Consider the following 16,436-nt stretch of genomic DNA (forward strand, 5'->3'; position numbering starts at 1 on the left):
CGTAAAAAAGCGATAATATTCCGACCGGGAATCTCCTTTTCGGCAAACAGAGGAAAAATCACAAAGACGGGGGCAGCCAGGGCACGCGCCTAAGCCCACAGTCCCTTGATCAGCCACTTGAGAAAGGCGATAATGTGTTTCAGCCTGGGGCTGGGATGACGACATTCAGGTTTTTCCCAGGCTCTGAGCTCCCATGGAAGACGTAGGAAGTGTCACGTTAGAGCAGAGATCCTTTGTAAAAGATAGAGATGGCAAAGAAGTTCAAGAAATGGTCAGACAGGCCACTTCCTGTAAAGGAATCTCTCAGGTTTTGACCTGCCATTTGAGTTCTGTTATACTCACAGACACCATTCAAACAGTTTTAGAAACTTTGGAGTGTTTTCTATCCAAAGCCAATAATTATATGCATATTCTAGTTACTGGGCAGGAGTAGTAACCAGATTAAATCGGGTACGTTTTTTATCCAGCCGTGAAAATACTGCCCCCTAGCCATAACAGGTTAAAGGCACAGTCAACTTAGTGTATGTAAACTTCTGATCCACTGGAATTGTGATACAGTGAGTTATAAGTGAAATAATCTGTCTGTAAACACTTGTTGGAAAAATGACTTGTGTCATGTCCAAAGTAGATGTCCTAACCGACTTGCCAAAACTATAGTTTGTTAACAAGAAATTTGTGGAGTGGTTGAAAAACGAGTTTTAATGACTCCAACCTAAGTGTATGTAAACTTACGACTTCAACTGTATATTTATATATAAAACATTTCTTACCGAGCCATGATGCCCGCAGATTGCCTTTGCCAATCGCTCATCATCTTCATTCATCAGTGAGTCAATGGCTTGAATAGTCATTGACTCACTCACACGTTTAAAAGGAAGGAGATGGAGTCACAATCCATGCCAGGCACACCTGTGAGCTCTGGAACTCCACCTCCGACAGGCAGAGTCAACATACAGTACGTGGCGCGTTCATCAGGTTTTCGGTTCACCCTGACATTTCCATTCCTCTTCTGACAACAGAACATGACCAGCTCACCAGGCACAGCAAGGGGCGCCCGGACCGTTATGCTGTTCTGCTATTCCAAGGATGTGTAACCGAAGAGAGATACCACGAGTGGGCACAGAATACATAGCCTTCCTGCTGTGGCCATCTATTTCAGCACCATTTCGCGCTGCTCTGAGACAAGCATGGAGAAACGAAAATGTTCAAATATTCCATGATATTCTTAAGATATGTGTTGACTGAATATAAGCAAGTGATGTCTGCTAAATAATCAAATTAAGTTTCTCCATAAATAAATAATTCTAAATAACTGGCATTATTTACAAATTAGTGAGAATGTCCCATGTTCAAGAATTGCCTTTTTCTCGCTCACTCCAGGTTAAATGAAAACGAAATCTCCAAAATGTCATTACTTTTTAAACAAAGCGATTATTATTATTAATTCATTTACAATTATATAAAAGCCCCTTAGGTATTCTCATATATTCTCACAGATCCTAACGGAAAATCGGCATTAGATATTAATATAGAGTCCTCCAATCCTCTCAATGTAAGGAAACTGCCCCTTAGATATTAATATAGAGTCCTCCAATCCGCTAAATGTAATTATTGGCATCACAACTATGAAATAACACCAGTCTCCCGTGTGCCCTTCATTCTGTAGTACAGACACGACCTGCTCTCCCTTATGTAAGGAATTAGGCACTTTATTTTTTAGCATTATTTTATTAACTGTTTATTAGGCTACTGTGCAGTCTACAATACATACTGTAGTTAACATGGGAACGTGCCTTAGTCTTTACATAATAAGACTTGGCGTCCCGCTTGACAACATCCGGTGAAATTGGAGGGTGCACAATTCAAATAAATAATCATAATATTAAACATTTATGAACATACAAGTATCTTATCTCGTTTAAAAGCTTAAATTCTTATTAATCTAACGGCATTGTCCGATTTACAATAGGCTTTACAGCGAAAGCATACCATGCTATTGTTTGAGGACGGCGCCCCACAACATATTTTTTCAACCAGCACAGGCTTCATAAAATCACAAATAGCGATTAAATAAATGACTTACTTTTTAAAATCTTCCTCTGTTTGCAATCCCAAGGATCCCAGCTACAACATGAATGGTCGTTTTGTTAGATAAAATCCTTCTTTATATCCCAAAAAGTCTGTTTAGTTGGTGCCATCAATATCAGTAATCCACTCGTTCAACATGCAGACAAATGAATCCAAAAATCTACCACTAAACTTTGTTCAAACAAATCAAACTACGTTTCTATCCAATGCTCAGGCACCCTAAAATGTAAATAAACTATAATATTTCATACGGAAAGAAGTATGTTCAATAGAAAAGTATAATTAGCAGGTGTGCCACCTCTTCGTCGCGTGCCGACAGACTGATTGTCCACTGGGACTCAAGATTCTTCCTCGTTTTTGAAGAAACAAGCCTGAAACAATGAACAAAGACTGTTGACATCTAGTAGAAGCCATAGGATTTGCAATCTGGGAGCTGAATTACATAGGACCCATAGCTTTCCATTATAAGAACCTGGGACCTCAAAAACAAAACATTTCTGCTTGGTTTTTCTTTGGATTGTCGCCTGCCGTATCACCATTGTAAATACAACCTATATTTATGTTTATTTCTTTTCCCTTTTGTACTTTAACTATTTGTACATCATAACAACACTGTATATAGACATAATATGACATTTGAAATGTCTTTATTATTTTGGAACTTTTGTGAGTGTAATGTTTACTGTTAATTTTCTATTGTTTATTTCACTTTTGTTTATAATCTATTTAACTTGCTTTGGCAATGTAAACATGTGTTTCCCATACCAATAAAGCCCTTAAATTGAAAAATGTAATTTCATTGAGAGAGAGTAGAGCAAGAGAGGAGAGAGAGAGAGAGAGAGAGAGAGAGAGAGAGAGAGAGAGAGAGAGACAAATAGAGAGAGGCTCTAAACCTTTCCTCAGAGAAGAGTTTGTAATTAAAGTTTGAGTTTATCTCTCCTTCACACCGGCAGCTTAAAGCTCCATGAAAGAGTCCAACTTCCAGCGCGCTGAGCTTCAAACACACGCCAGGCCTGCCAGGAGACCAAAGCACTGTGCAGCGCCCTAATCCTCTTACACACATACCCTGTCACAGTGACTCCGTCTCCACCCATCTACACACGGGATGTAGTACACACACACATACATGCGTAAACACACACACATACACACACACACTGTAAAAAATATCACACACTGCACATACAAACACAGGCTTACAGGAGAGACAAACACACTCCATGTTATTGTGTTTTGATAAGCCTGTTACTCTGGTGACGATTGTGATTATGGTATTCATGTCTGTACCTTTCTCTGTCTCTCTGTTCTCAGTGGCGTACCAGAGAGGGGGAGAGGCTGTCAGCAGTGCTGGAAGGTAAAAATACATGTCTCCTACAACAGAGAGTGTTGTCTACATGTCTACAATGAGAGGGAGTGTTGTCTACATGTCTACTATCATGTCTACTATGAGATGGAGTGTTGTCTACATGTCTCCTATGAGAGGGAGTGTTGTCTACATGTCTACTATGAGAGGGAGTGTTGTCTACATGTCTACTACAGTATGAGAGGGAGTGTTGTCTACATGTCTACTACAGTATGAGAGGGAGTGTTATCTACATGTCTACTACAGAATGAGAGGGAGTGCTGTCTACATAACTACTATGAGGGGGAGTGTTGTCTACATGTCTACTATGAGAGGAAGTGTTGTGTACATGCGTGCTATGAGAGGAAGTGTTGTCTACATGTCTCCTATGAGAGGGAGTGTTGTCTACGTCTCCTATGAGAGGGAGTGGTGTCTACATGTCTCCTATGAGAGGGAGTGTTGTCCACATGTCTACTATGAGAAGGAGTGTTGTCTACATGTCTACTATGAGAGGGAGTGTTGTCTACATGTCTACTATCATGTCTACTATGAGATGGAGTGTTGTCTACATGTCTACTATGAGAGGGAGTGTTGTCTACATGTCTACTATCATGTCTACTATGAGATGGAGTGTTGTCTACATGTCTACTATGAGAGGGAGTGTTGTCTACATGTCTACTATCATGTCTACTATGAGATGGAGTGTTGTCTACATGTCTACTATGAGATGGAGTGTTGTCTACATGTCTACTATCATGTCTACTATGAGATGGAGTGTTGTCTACATGTCTACTATGAGATGGAGTGTTGTCTACATTTCTACTATCATGTCTACTATGAGATGGAGTGTTGTCTACATGTCTACTATCATGTCTCCTATGAGAGGGAGTGTTGTCTACATGTCTACTATGAGAGGGGGTGTTGTCTACATGTCTACTATGAGAGGGAGTGTTGTCTACATGTCTACTATCATGTCTACTATGAGAGGGAGTGCTGTCTACATGTCTCCTATGAGAGGGAGTGTTGTCTTCATGTCTACTATGGGAGGGAGTGTTGTCTACATGTCTACTATGAGAGGGAGTGTTGTCTACTATGAGAGGGAGTGTTGTCTACATGTCTACTACAGTATGAGAGGGAGTGTTATGTACATGTCTACTACAGAATGAGAGGGAGTGCTGTCTACATGTCTACTATGAGAGGAAGTGTTGTGTACATGCGTGCTATGAGAGGAAGTGTTGTCTACATGTCTCCTATGAGAGGGAGTGTTGTCTACGTCTCCTATGAGAGGGAGTGGTGTCTACATGTCTCCTATGAGAGGGAGTGTTGTCCACATGTCTACTATGAGAAGGAGTGTTATCTACATGTCTACTATGAGAGGGAGTGTTGTCTACATGTCTACTATCATGTCTACTATGAGATGGAGTGTTGTCTACATGTCTACTATGAGAGGGAGTGTTGTCTACATGTCTACTATCATGTCTACTATGAGATGGAGTGTTGTCTACATGTCTACTATGAGATGGAGTGTTGTCTACATGTCTACTATCATGTCTACTATGAGATGGAGTGTTGTCTACATGTCTACTATGAGAAGGAGTGTTGTCTACATGTCTACTATGAGAGGGAGTGTTGTCTACATGTCTACTATCATGTCTACTATGAGATGGAGTGTTGTCTACATGTCTACTATGAGAGGGAGTGTTGTCTACATGTCTACTATCATGTCTACTATGAGATGGAGTGTTGTCTACATGTCTACTATGAGAGGGAGTGTTGTCTACATGTCTACTATCATGTCTACTATGAGAGGGAGTGCTGTCTACATGTCTCCTATGAGAGGGAGTGTTGTCTTCATGTCTACTATGGGAGGGAGTGTTGTCTACATGTCTACTATGAGAGGGAGTGTTGTCTACATGTCCACTATGAGAGGGAGTGTTGTCTACATGTCTACTACAGTATGAGAGGGAGTGTTATGTACATGTCTACTACAGAATGAGAGGGAGTGCTGTCTACATGTCTACTATGAGAGGAAGTGTTGTGTACATGCGTGCTATGAGAGGAAGTGTTGTCTACATGTCTCCTATGAGAGGGAGTGTTGTCTACGTCTCCTATGAGAGGGAGTGGTGTCTACATGTCTCCTATGAGAGGGAGTGTTGTCCACATGTCTACTATGAGAAGGAGTGTTATCTACATGTCTACTATGAGAGGGAGTGTTGTCTACATGTCTACTATCATGTCTACTATGACAGAGAGTGTTGTCTACATGTCTACTATGACAGGGAGTGTTGTCTACATGTCTACTATCATGTCTACTATGAGATGGAGTGTTGTCTACATGTCTACTATGAGAGGGAGTGTTGTCTACATGTCTACTATCATGTCTACTATGAGATGGAGTGTTGTCTACATGTCTACTATGAGATGGAGTGTTGTCTACATGTCTACTATCATGTCTACTATGAGATGGAGTGTTGTCTACATGTCTACTATGAGATGGAGTGTTGTCTACATGTCTACTATCATGTCTACTATGAGATGGAGTGTTGTCTACATGTCTACTATCATGTCTCCTATGAGAGGGAGTGTTGTCTACATGTCTACTATGGGAGGGAGTGTTGTCTACATGTCTACTATGAGAGGGAGTGTTGTCTACATGTCTACTATGAGAGGGAGTGTTGTCTACATGTCTACTATGAGAGGGAGTGTTGTCCACATGTCTACTATGAGAGGGGGTGTTGTCTACATGTCTACTACAGTATGAGAGGGAGTGTTGTCTACATGTCTACTATGAGAGGGAGTGTTGTCTACATGTCTACTACAGTATGAGAGGGAGTGTTGTCTACATGTCTACTACAGTATGAGAGGGAGTGTTGTCTACATGTCTACTATGAGAGGGGGTGTTGTCTACATGTTTACTATGAGAGGGATTGCTGTCTCCATGTCTCCTATGAGAGGGAGTGTTGTCTTCATGTCTACTAGTAGAGGGAGTGTTGTCTACATGTCTTTTATCATGTCTACAATTAGAGGGAGTGTTGTCTAAATGTCTACTATGAGAGGGAGTGTTGTCTACATGTCTACTATCATGCCTAACATGAGAGGGAATGTTGTCCGCATGTCTCCTATGAGAGGGAGTGTTGTCTACATGTCTACTATCATGTCTACTATGAGATGGAGTGTTGTCTACATGTCTACTATGAGAGGGAGTGTTGTCTACATGTCTACTATCATGTCTACTATGAGATGGAGTGTTGTCTACATGTCTACTATGAGAGGGAGTGTTGTCTACATGTCTACTATCATGTCTACTATGAGATGGAGTGTTGTCTACATGTCTACTATGAGATGGAGTGTTGTCTACATGTCTACTATCATGTCTACTATGAGATGGAGTGTTGTCTACATGTCTACTATGAGATGGAGTGTTGTCTACATTTCTACTATCATGTCTACTATGAGATGGAGTGTTGTCTACATGTCTACTATCATGTCTACTATGAGAGGGAGTGTTGTCTACATGTCTACTATGAGATGGAGTGTTGTCTACATGTCTACTATCATGTCTCCTATGAGAGGGAGTGTTGTCTACATGTCTACTATGAGAGGGGGTGTTGTCTACATGTCTACTATGAGAGGGAGTGTTGTCTACATGTCTACTATCATGTCTACTATGAGAGGGAGTGCTGTCTACATGTCTCCTATGAGAGGGAGTGTTGTCTTCATGTCTACTATGGGAGGGAGTGTTGTCTACATGTCTACTATGAGAGGGAGTGTTGTCTACATGTCTACTATGAGAGGGAGTGTTGTCTACATGTCTACTACAGTATGAGAGGGAGTGTTATGTACATGTCTACTACAGAATGAGAGGGAGTGCTGTCTACATGTCTACTATGAGAGGAAGTGTTGTGTACATGCGTGCTATGAGAGGAAGTGTTGTCTACATGTCTCCTATGAGAGGGAGTGTTGTCTACGTCTCCTATGAGAGGGAGTGTTGTCTACATGTCTACTATGAGAGGGGGTGTTGTCTACATGTCTACTATGAGAGGGAGTGTTGTCTACATGTCTACTATCATGTCTACTATGAGAGGGAGTGCTGTCTACATGTCTCCTATGAGAGGGAGTGTTGTCTTCATGTCTACTATGGGAGGGAGTGTTGTCTACATGTCTACTATGAGAGGGAGTGTTGTCTACATGTCTACTATGAGAGGGAGTGTTGTCTACATGTCTACTACAGTATGAGAGGGAGTGTTATGTACATGTCTACTACAGAATGAGAGGGAGTGCTGTCTACATGTCTACTATGAGAGGAAGTGTTGTGTACATGCGTGCTATGAGAGGAAGTGTTGTCTACATGTCTCCTATGAGAGGGAGTGTTGTCTACGTCTCCTATGAGAGGGAGTGTTGTCTACATGTCTACTATGAGAGGGAGTGTTGTCTACATGTCTCCTATGAGAGGGAGTGTTGTCCACATGTCTACTATGAGAAGGAGTGTTATCTACATGTCTACTATGAGAGGGAGTGTTGTCTACATGTCTACTATCATGTCTACTATGACAGAGAGTGTTGTCTACATGTCTACTATGAGAGGGAGTGTTGTCTACATGTCTACTATCATGTCTACTATGAGATGGAGTGTTGTCTACATGTCTACTATGAGAGGGAGTGTTGTCTACATGTCTACTATCATGTCTACTATGAGATGGAGTGTTGTCTACATGTCTACTATGAGATGGAGTGTTGTCTACATGTCTACTATCATGTCTACTATGAGATGGAGTGTTGTCTACATGTCTACTATGAGATGCAGTGTTGTCTACATGTCTACTATCATGTCTACTATGAGATGGAGTGTTGTCTACATGTCTACTATCATGTCTCCTATGAGAGGGAGTGTTGTCTACATGTCTACTATGGGAGGGAGTGTTGTCTACATGTCTACTGTGAGAGGGAGTGTTGTCTACATGTCTACTATGAGAGGGAGTGTTGTCTACATGTCTACTATGAGAGGGAGTGTTGTCCACATGTCTACTATGAGAGGGGGTGTTGTCTACATGTCTACTACAGTATGAGAGGGAGTGTTGTCTACATGTCTACTATGAGAGGGAGTGTTGTCTACATGTCTACTACAGTATGAGAGGGAGTGTTGTCTACATGTCTACTACAGTATGAGAGGGAGTGTTGTCTACATGTCTACTATGAGAGGGGGTGTTGTCTACATGTTTACTATGAGAGGGATTGCTGTCTCCATGTCTCCTATGAGAGGGAGTGTTGTCTTCATGTCTACTAGTAGAGGGAGTGTTGTCTACATGTCTTTTATCATGTCTACAATTAGAGGGAGTGTTGTCTAAATGTCTACTATGAGAGGGAGTGTTGTCCACATGTCTACTATGAGAAGGAGTGTTATCTACATGTCTACTATGAGAGGGAGTGTTGTCTACATGTCTACTATCATGTCTACTATGACAGAGAGTGTTGTCTACATGTCTACTATGAGAGGGAGTGTTGTCTACATGTCTACTATCATGTCTACTATGAGATGGAGTGTTGTCTACATGTCTACTATGAGAGGGAGTGTTGTCTACATGTCTACTATCATGTCTACTATGAGATGGAGTGTTGTCTACATGTCTACTATGAGATGGAGTGTTGTCTACATGTCTACTATCATGTCTACTATGAGATGGAGTGTTGTCTACATGTCTACTATGAGATGGAGTGTTGTCTACATTTCTACTATCATGTCTACTATGAGATGGAGTGTTGTCTACATGTCTACTATCATGTCTACTATGAGAGGGAGTGTTGTCTACATGTCTACTATGAGATGGAGTGTTGTCTACATGTCTACTATCATGTCTCCTATGAGAGGGAGTGTTGTCTACATGTCTACTATGAGAGGGGGTGTTGTCTACATGTCTACTATGAGAGGGAGTGTTGTCTACATGTCTACTATCATGTCTACTATGAGAGGGAGTGCTGTCTACATGTCTCCTATGAGAGGGAGTGTTGTCTTCATGTCTACTATGGGAGGGAGTGTTGTCTACATGTCTACTATGAGAGGGAGTGTTGTCTACATGTCTACTATGAGAGGGAGTGTTGTCTACATGTCTACTACAGTATGAGAGGGAGTGTTATGTACATGTCTACTACAGAATGAGAGGGAGTGCTGTCTACATGTCTACTATGAGAGGAAGTGTTGTGTACATGCGTGCTATGAGAGGAAGTGTTGTCTACATGTCTCCTATGAGAGGGAGTGTTGTCTACGTCTCCTATGAGAGGGAGTGTTGTCTACATGTCTACTATGAGAGGGGGTGTTGTCTACATGTCTACTATGAGAGGGAGTGTTGTCTACATGTCTACTATCATGTCTACTATGAGAGGGAGTGCTGTCTACATGTCTCCTATGAGAGGGAGTGTTGTCTTCATGTCTACTATGGGAGGGAGTGTTGTCTACATGTCTACTATGAGAGGGAGTGTTGTCTACATGTCTACTATGAGAGGGAGTGTTGTCTACATGTCTACTACAGTATGAGAGGGAGTGTTATGTACATGTCTACTACAGAATGAGAGGGAGTGCTGTCTACATGTCTACTATGAGAGGAAGTGTTGTGTACATGCGTGCTATGAGAGGAAGTGTTGTCTACATGTCTCCTATGAGAGGGAGTGTTGTCTACGTCTCCTATGAGAGGGAGTGTTGTCTACATGTCTACTATGAGAGGGAGTGTTGTCTACATGTCTCCTATGAGAGGGAGTGTTGTCCACATGTCTACTATGAGAAGGAGTGTTATCTACATGTCTACTATGAGAGGGAGTGTTGTCTACATGTCTACTATCATGTCTACTATGACAGAGAGTGTTGTCTACATGTCTACTATGAGAGGGAGTGTTGTCTACATGTCTACTATCATGTCTACTATGAGATGGAGTGTTGTCTACATGTCTACTATGAGAGGGAGTGTTGTCTACATGTCTACTATCATGTCTACTATGAGATGGAGTGTTGTCTACATGTCTACTATGAGATGGAGGGTTGTCTACATGTCTACTATCATGTCTACTATGAGATGGAGTGTTGTCTACATGTCTACTATGAGATGGAGTGTTGTCTACATGTCTACTATCATGTCTACTATGAGATGGAGTGTTGTCTACATGTCTACTATCATGTCTCCTATGAGAGGGAGTGTTTTCTACATGTCTACTATGGGAGGGAGTGTTGTCTACATGTCTACTGTGAGAGGGAGTGTTGTCTACATGTCTACTATGAGAGGGAGTGTTGTCTACATGTCTACTATGAGAGGGAGTGTTGTCCACATGTCTACTATGAGAGGGGGTGTTGTCTACATGTCTACTACAGTATGAGAGGGAGTGTTGTCTACATGTCTACTATGAGAGGGAGTGTTGTCTACATGTCTACTACAGTATGAGAGGGGGTGTTGTCTACATGTTTACTATGAGAGGGAGTGTTGTCCACATGTCTACTATGAGAGGGATTGCTGTCTCCATGTCTCCTATGAGAGGGAGTGTTGTCTTCATGTCTACTAGTAGAGGGAGTGTTGTCTACATGTCTTTTATCATGTCTACAATTAGAGGGAGTGTTGTCTAAATGTCTACTATGAGAGGGAGTGTTGTCTACATGTCTACTACAGTATGAGAGGGAGTGTTATGTACATGTCTACTACAGAATGAGAGGGAGTGCTGTCTACATGTCTACTATGAGAGGAAGTGTTGTGTACATGCGTGCTATGAGAGGAAGTGTTGTCTACATGTCTCCTATGAGAGGGAGTGTTGTCTACGTCTCCTATGAGAGGGAGTGGTGTCTACATGTCTCCTATGAGAGGGAGTGTTGTCCACATGTCTACTATGAGAAGGAGTGTTATCTACATGTCTACTATGAGAGGGAGTGTTGTCTACATGTCTACTATCATGTCTACTATGAGATGGAGTGTTGTCTACATGTCTACTATGAGATGGAGTGTTGTCTACATGTCTACTATCATGTCTACTATGAGATGGAGTGTTGTCTACATGTCTACTATGAGAAGGAGTGTTGTCTACATGTCTACTATGAGAGGGAGTGTTGTCTACATGTCTACTATCATGTCTACTATGAGATGGAGTGTTGTCTACATGTCTACTATGAGAGGGAGTGTTGTCTACATGTCTACTATCATGTCTACTATGAGATGGAGTGTTGTCTACATGTCTACTATGAGAGGGAGTGTTGTCTACATGTCTACTATCATGTCTACTATGAGAGGGAGTGCTGTCTACATGTCTCCTATGAGAGGGAGTGTTGTCTTCATGTCTACTATGGGAGGGAGTGTTGTCTACATGTCTACTATGAGAGGGAGTGTTGTCTACATGTCCACTATGAGAGGGAGTGTTGTCTACATGTCTACTACAGTATGAGAGGGAGTGTTATGTACATGTCTACTACAGAATGAGAGGGAGTGCTGTCTACATGTCTACTATGAGAGGAAGTGTTGTGTACATGCGTGCTATGAGAGGAAGTGTTGTCTACATGTCTCCTATGAGAGGGAGTGTTGTCTACGTCTCCTATGAGAGGGAGTGGTGTCTACATGTCTCCTATGAGAGGGAGTGTTGTCCACATGTCTACTATGAGAAGGAGTGTTATCTACATGTCTACTATGAGAGGGAGTGTTGTCTACATGTCTACTATCATGTCTACTATGACAGAGAGTGTTGTCTACATGTCTACTATGACAGGGAGTGTTGTCTACATGTCTACTATCATGTCTACTATGAGATGGAGTGTTGTCTACATGTCTACTATGAGAGGGAGTGTTGTCTACATGTCTACTATCATGTCTACTATGAGATGGAGTGTTGTCTACATGTCTACTATGAGATGGAGTGTTGTCTACATGTCTACTATCATGTCTACTATGAGATGGAGTGTTGTCTACATGTCTACTATGAGATGGAGTGTTGTCTACATGTCTACTATCATGTCTACTATGAGATGGAGTGTTGTCTACATGTCTACTATCATGTCTCCTATGAGAGGGAGTGTTGTCTACATGTCTACTATGGGAGGGAGTGTTGTCTACATGTCTACTATGAGAGGGAGTGTTGTCTACATGTCTACTATGAGAGGGAGTGTTGTCTACATGTCTACTATGAGAGGGAGTGTTGTCCACATGTCTACTATGAGAGGGGGTGTTGTCTACATGTCTACTACAGTATGAGAGGGAGTGTTGTCTACATGTCTACTATGAGAGGGAGTGTTGTCTACATGTCTACTACAGTATGAGAGGGAGTGTTGTCTACATGTCTACTACAGTATGAGAGGGAGTGTTGTCTACATGTCTACTATGAGAGGGGGTGTTGTCTACATGTTTACTATGAGAGGGATTGCTGTCTCCATGTCTCCTATGAGAGGGAGTGTTGTCTTCATGTCTACTAGTAGAGGGAGTGTTGTCTACATGTCTTTTATCATGTCTACAATTAGAGGGAGTGTTGTCTAAATGTCTACTATGAGAGGGAGTGTTGTCTACATGTCTACTATCATGCCTAACATGAGAGGGAATGTTGTCCGCATGTCTCCTATGAGAGGGAGTGTTGTCTACATGTCTACTATCATGTCTACTATGAGATGGAGTGTTGTCTACATGTCTACTATGAGAGGGAGTGTTGTCTACATGTCTACTATCATGTCTACTATGAGATGGAGTGTTGTCTACATGTCTACTATGAGAGGGAGTGTTGTCTACATGTCTACTATCATGTCTACTATGAGATGGAGTGTTGTCTACATGTCTACTATGAGATGGAGTGTTGTCTACATGTCTACTATCATGTCTACTATGAGATGGAGTGTTGTCTACATGTCTACTATGAGATGGAGTGTTGTCTACATTTCTACTATCATGTCTACTATGAGATGGAGTGTTGTCTACATGTCTACTATCATGTCTACTATGAGAGGGAGTGTTGTCTACATGTCTACTATGAGATGGAGTGTTGTCTACATGTCTACTATCATGTCTCCTATGAGAGGGAGTGTTGTCTACATGTCTACTATGAGAGGGGGTGTTGTCTACATGTCTACTATGAGAGGGAGTGTTGTCTACATGTCTACTATCATGTCTACTATGAGAGGGAGTGCTGTCTACATGTCTCCTATGAGAGGGAGTGTTGTCTTCATGTCTACTATGGGAGGGAGTGTTGTCTACATGTCTACTATGAGAGGGAGTGTTGTCTACATGTCTACTATGAGAGGGAGTGTTGTCTACATGTCTACTACAGTATGAGAGGGAGTGTTATGTACATGTCTACTACAGAATGAGAGGGAGTGCTGTCTACATGTCTACTATGAGAGGAAGTGTTGTGTACATGCGTGCTATGAGAGGAAGTGTTGTCTACATGTCTCCTATGAGAGGGAGTGTTGTCTACGTCTCCTATGAGAGGGAGTGTTGTCTACATGTCTACTATGAGAGGGGGTGTTGTCTACATGTCTACTATGAGAGGGAGTGTTGTCTACATGTCTACTATCATGTCTACTATGAGAGGGAGTGCTGTCTACATGTCTCCTATGAGAGGGAGTGTTGTCTTCATGTCTACTATGGGAGGGAGTGTTGTCTACATGTCTACTATGAGAGGGAGTGTTGTCTACATGTCTACTATGAGAGGGAGTGTTGTCTACATGTCTACTACAGTATGAGAGGGAGTGTTATGTACATGTCTACTACAGAATGAGAGGGAGTGCTGTCTACATGTCTACTATGAGAGGAAGTGTTGTGTACATGCGTGCTATGAGAGGAAGTGTTGTCTACATGTCTCCTATGAGAGGGAGTGTTGTCTACGTCTCCTATGAGAGGGAGTGTTGTCTACATGTCTACTATGAGAGGGAGTGTTGTCTACATGTCTCCTATGAGAGGGAGTGTTGTCCACATGTCTACTATGAGAAGGAGTGTTATCTACATGTCTACTATGAGAGGGAGTGTTGTCTACATGTCTACTATCATGTCTACTATGACAGAGAGTGTTGTCTACATGTCTACTATGAGAGGGAGTGTTGTCTACATGTCTACTATCATGTCTACTATGAGATGGAGTGTTGTCTACATGTCTACTATGAGAGGGAGTGTTGTCTACATGTCTACTATCATGTCTACTATGAGATGGAGTGTTGTCTACATGTCTACTATGAGATGGAGTGTTGTCTACATGTCTACTATCATGTCTACTATGAGATGGAGTGTTGTCTACATGTCTACTATGAGATGCAGTGTTTTCTACATGTCTACTATCATGTCTACTATGAGATGGAGTGTTGTCTACATGTCTACTATCATGTCTCCTATGAGAGGGAGTGTTGTCTACATGTCTACTATGGGAGGGAGTGTTGTCTACATGTCTACTGTGAGAGGGAGTGTTGTCTACATGTCTACTATGAGAGGGAGTGTTGTCTACATGTCTACTATGAGAGGGAGTGTTGTCCACATGTCTACTATGAGAGGGGGTGTTGTCTACATGTCTACTACAGTATGAGAGGGAGTGTTGTCTACATGTCTACTATGAGAGGGAGTGTTGTCTACATGTCTACTACAGTATGAGAGGGAGTGTTGTCTACATGTCTACTACAGTATGAGAGGGAGTGTTGTCTACATGTCTACTATGAGAGGGGGTGTTGTCTACATGTTTACTATGAGAGGGATTGCTGTCTCCATGTCTCCTATGAGAGGGAGTGTTGTCTTCATGTCTACTAGTAGAGGGAGTGTTGTCTACATGTCTTTTATCATGTCTACAATTAGAGGGAGTGTTGTCTAAATGTCTACTATGAGAGGGAGTGTTGTCCACATGTCTACTATGAGAAGGAGTGTTATCTACATGTCTACTATGAGAGGGAGTGTTGTCTACATGTCTACTATCATGTCTACTATGACAGAGAGTGTTGTCTACATGTCTACTATGAGAGGGAGTGTTGTCTACATGTCTACTATCATGTCTACTATGAGATGGAGTGTTGTCTACATGTCTACTATGAGAGGGAGTGTTGTCTACATGTCTACTATCATGTCTACTATGAGATGGAGTGTTGTCTACATGTCTACTATGAGATGGAGTGTTGTCTACATGTCTACTATCATGTCTACTATGAGATGGAGTGTTGTCTACATGTCTACTATCATGTCTACTATGAGAGGGAGTGCTGTCTACATGTCTCCTATGAGAGGGAGTGTTGTCTTCATGTCTACTATGGGAGGGAGTGTTGTCTACATGTCTACTATGAGAGGGAGTGTTGTCTACATGTCCACTATGAGAGGGAGTGTTGTCTACATGTCTACTACAGTATGAGAGGGAGTGTTATGTACATGTCTACTACAGAATGAGAGGGAGTGCTGTCTACATGTCTACTATGAGAGGAAGTGTTGTGTACATGCGTGCTATGAGAGGAAGTGTTGTCTACATGTCTCCTATGAGAGGGAGTGTTGTCTACGTCTCCTATGAGAGGGAGTGGTGTCTACATGTCTCCTATGAGAGGGAGTGTTGTCCACATGTCTACTATGAGAAGGAGTGTTATCTACATGTCTACTATGAGAGGGAGTGTTGTCTACATGTCTACTATCATGTCTACTATGACAGAGAGTGTTGTCTACATGTCTACTATGACAGGGAGTGTTGTCTACATGTCTACTATCATGTCTACTATGAGATGGAGTGTTGTCTACATGTCTACTATGAGAGGGAGTGTTGTCTACATGTCTACTATCATGTCTACTATGAGATGGAGTGTTGTCTACATGTCTACTATGAGATGGAGTGTTGTCTACATGTCTACTATCATGTCTACTATGAGATGGAGTGTTGTCTACATGTCTACTATGAGATGGAGTGTTGTCTACATGTCTACTATCATGTCTACTATGAGATGGAGTGTTGTCTACATGTCTACTATCATGTCTCCTATGAGAGGGAGTGTTGTCTACATGTCTACTATGGGAGGGAGTGTTGTCTACATGTCTACTATGAGAGGGAGTGT

At 41.9% G+C, this 16,436-nt stretch overlaps 1 protein-coding gene across 2 annotated transcripts in view; it reads left to right on the forward strand.

Moving 5' to 3' along the window:
* robo1 (roundabout, axon guidance receptor, homolog 1 (Drosophila)) overlaps positions 1-16,436 on the forward strand; it is a 664,161-nt gene that overhangs the window by 586,746 nt on the left and 60,979 nt on the right. For both annotated transcript variants that reach the window (XM_082966738.1, XM_082966739.1), the window contains one exon: positions 3,400-3,442. In XM_082966738.1, coding sequence (XP_082822864.1) covers positions 3,400-3,442 — 43 coding nt within the window. The remainder of the gene's footprint in view (positions 1-3,399; positions 3,443-16,436) is intronic.

The sequence above is a fragment of the Salmo salar genome, chromosome 20, assembly GCF_965601325.2.
Source record: "Salmo salar chromosome 20, fSalSal1, whole genome shotgun sequence".
NCBI lineage: Eukaryota > Metazoa > Chordata > Actinopteri > Salmoniformes > Salmonidae > Salmo > Salmo salar.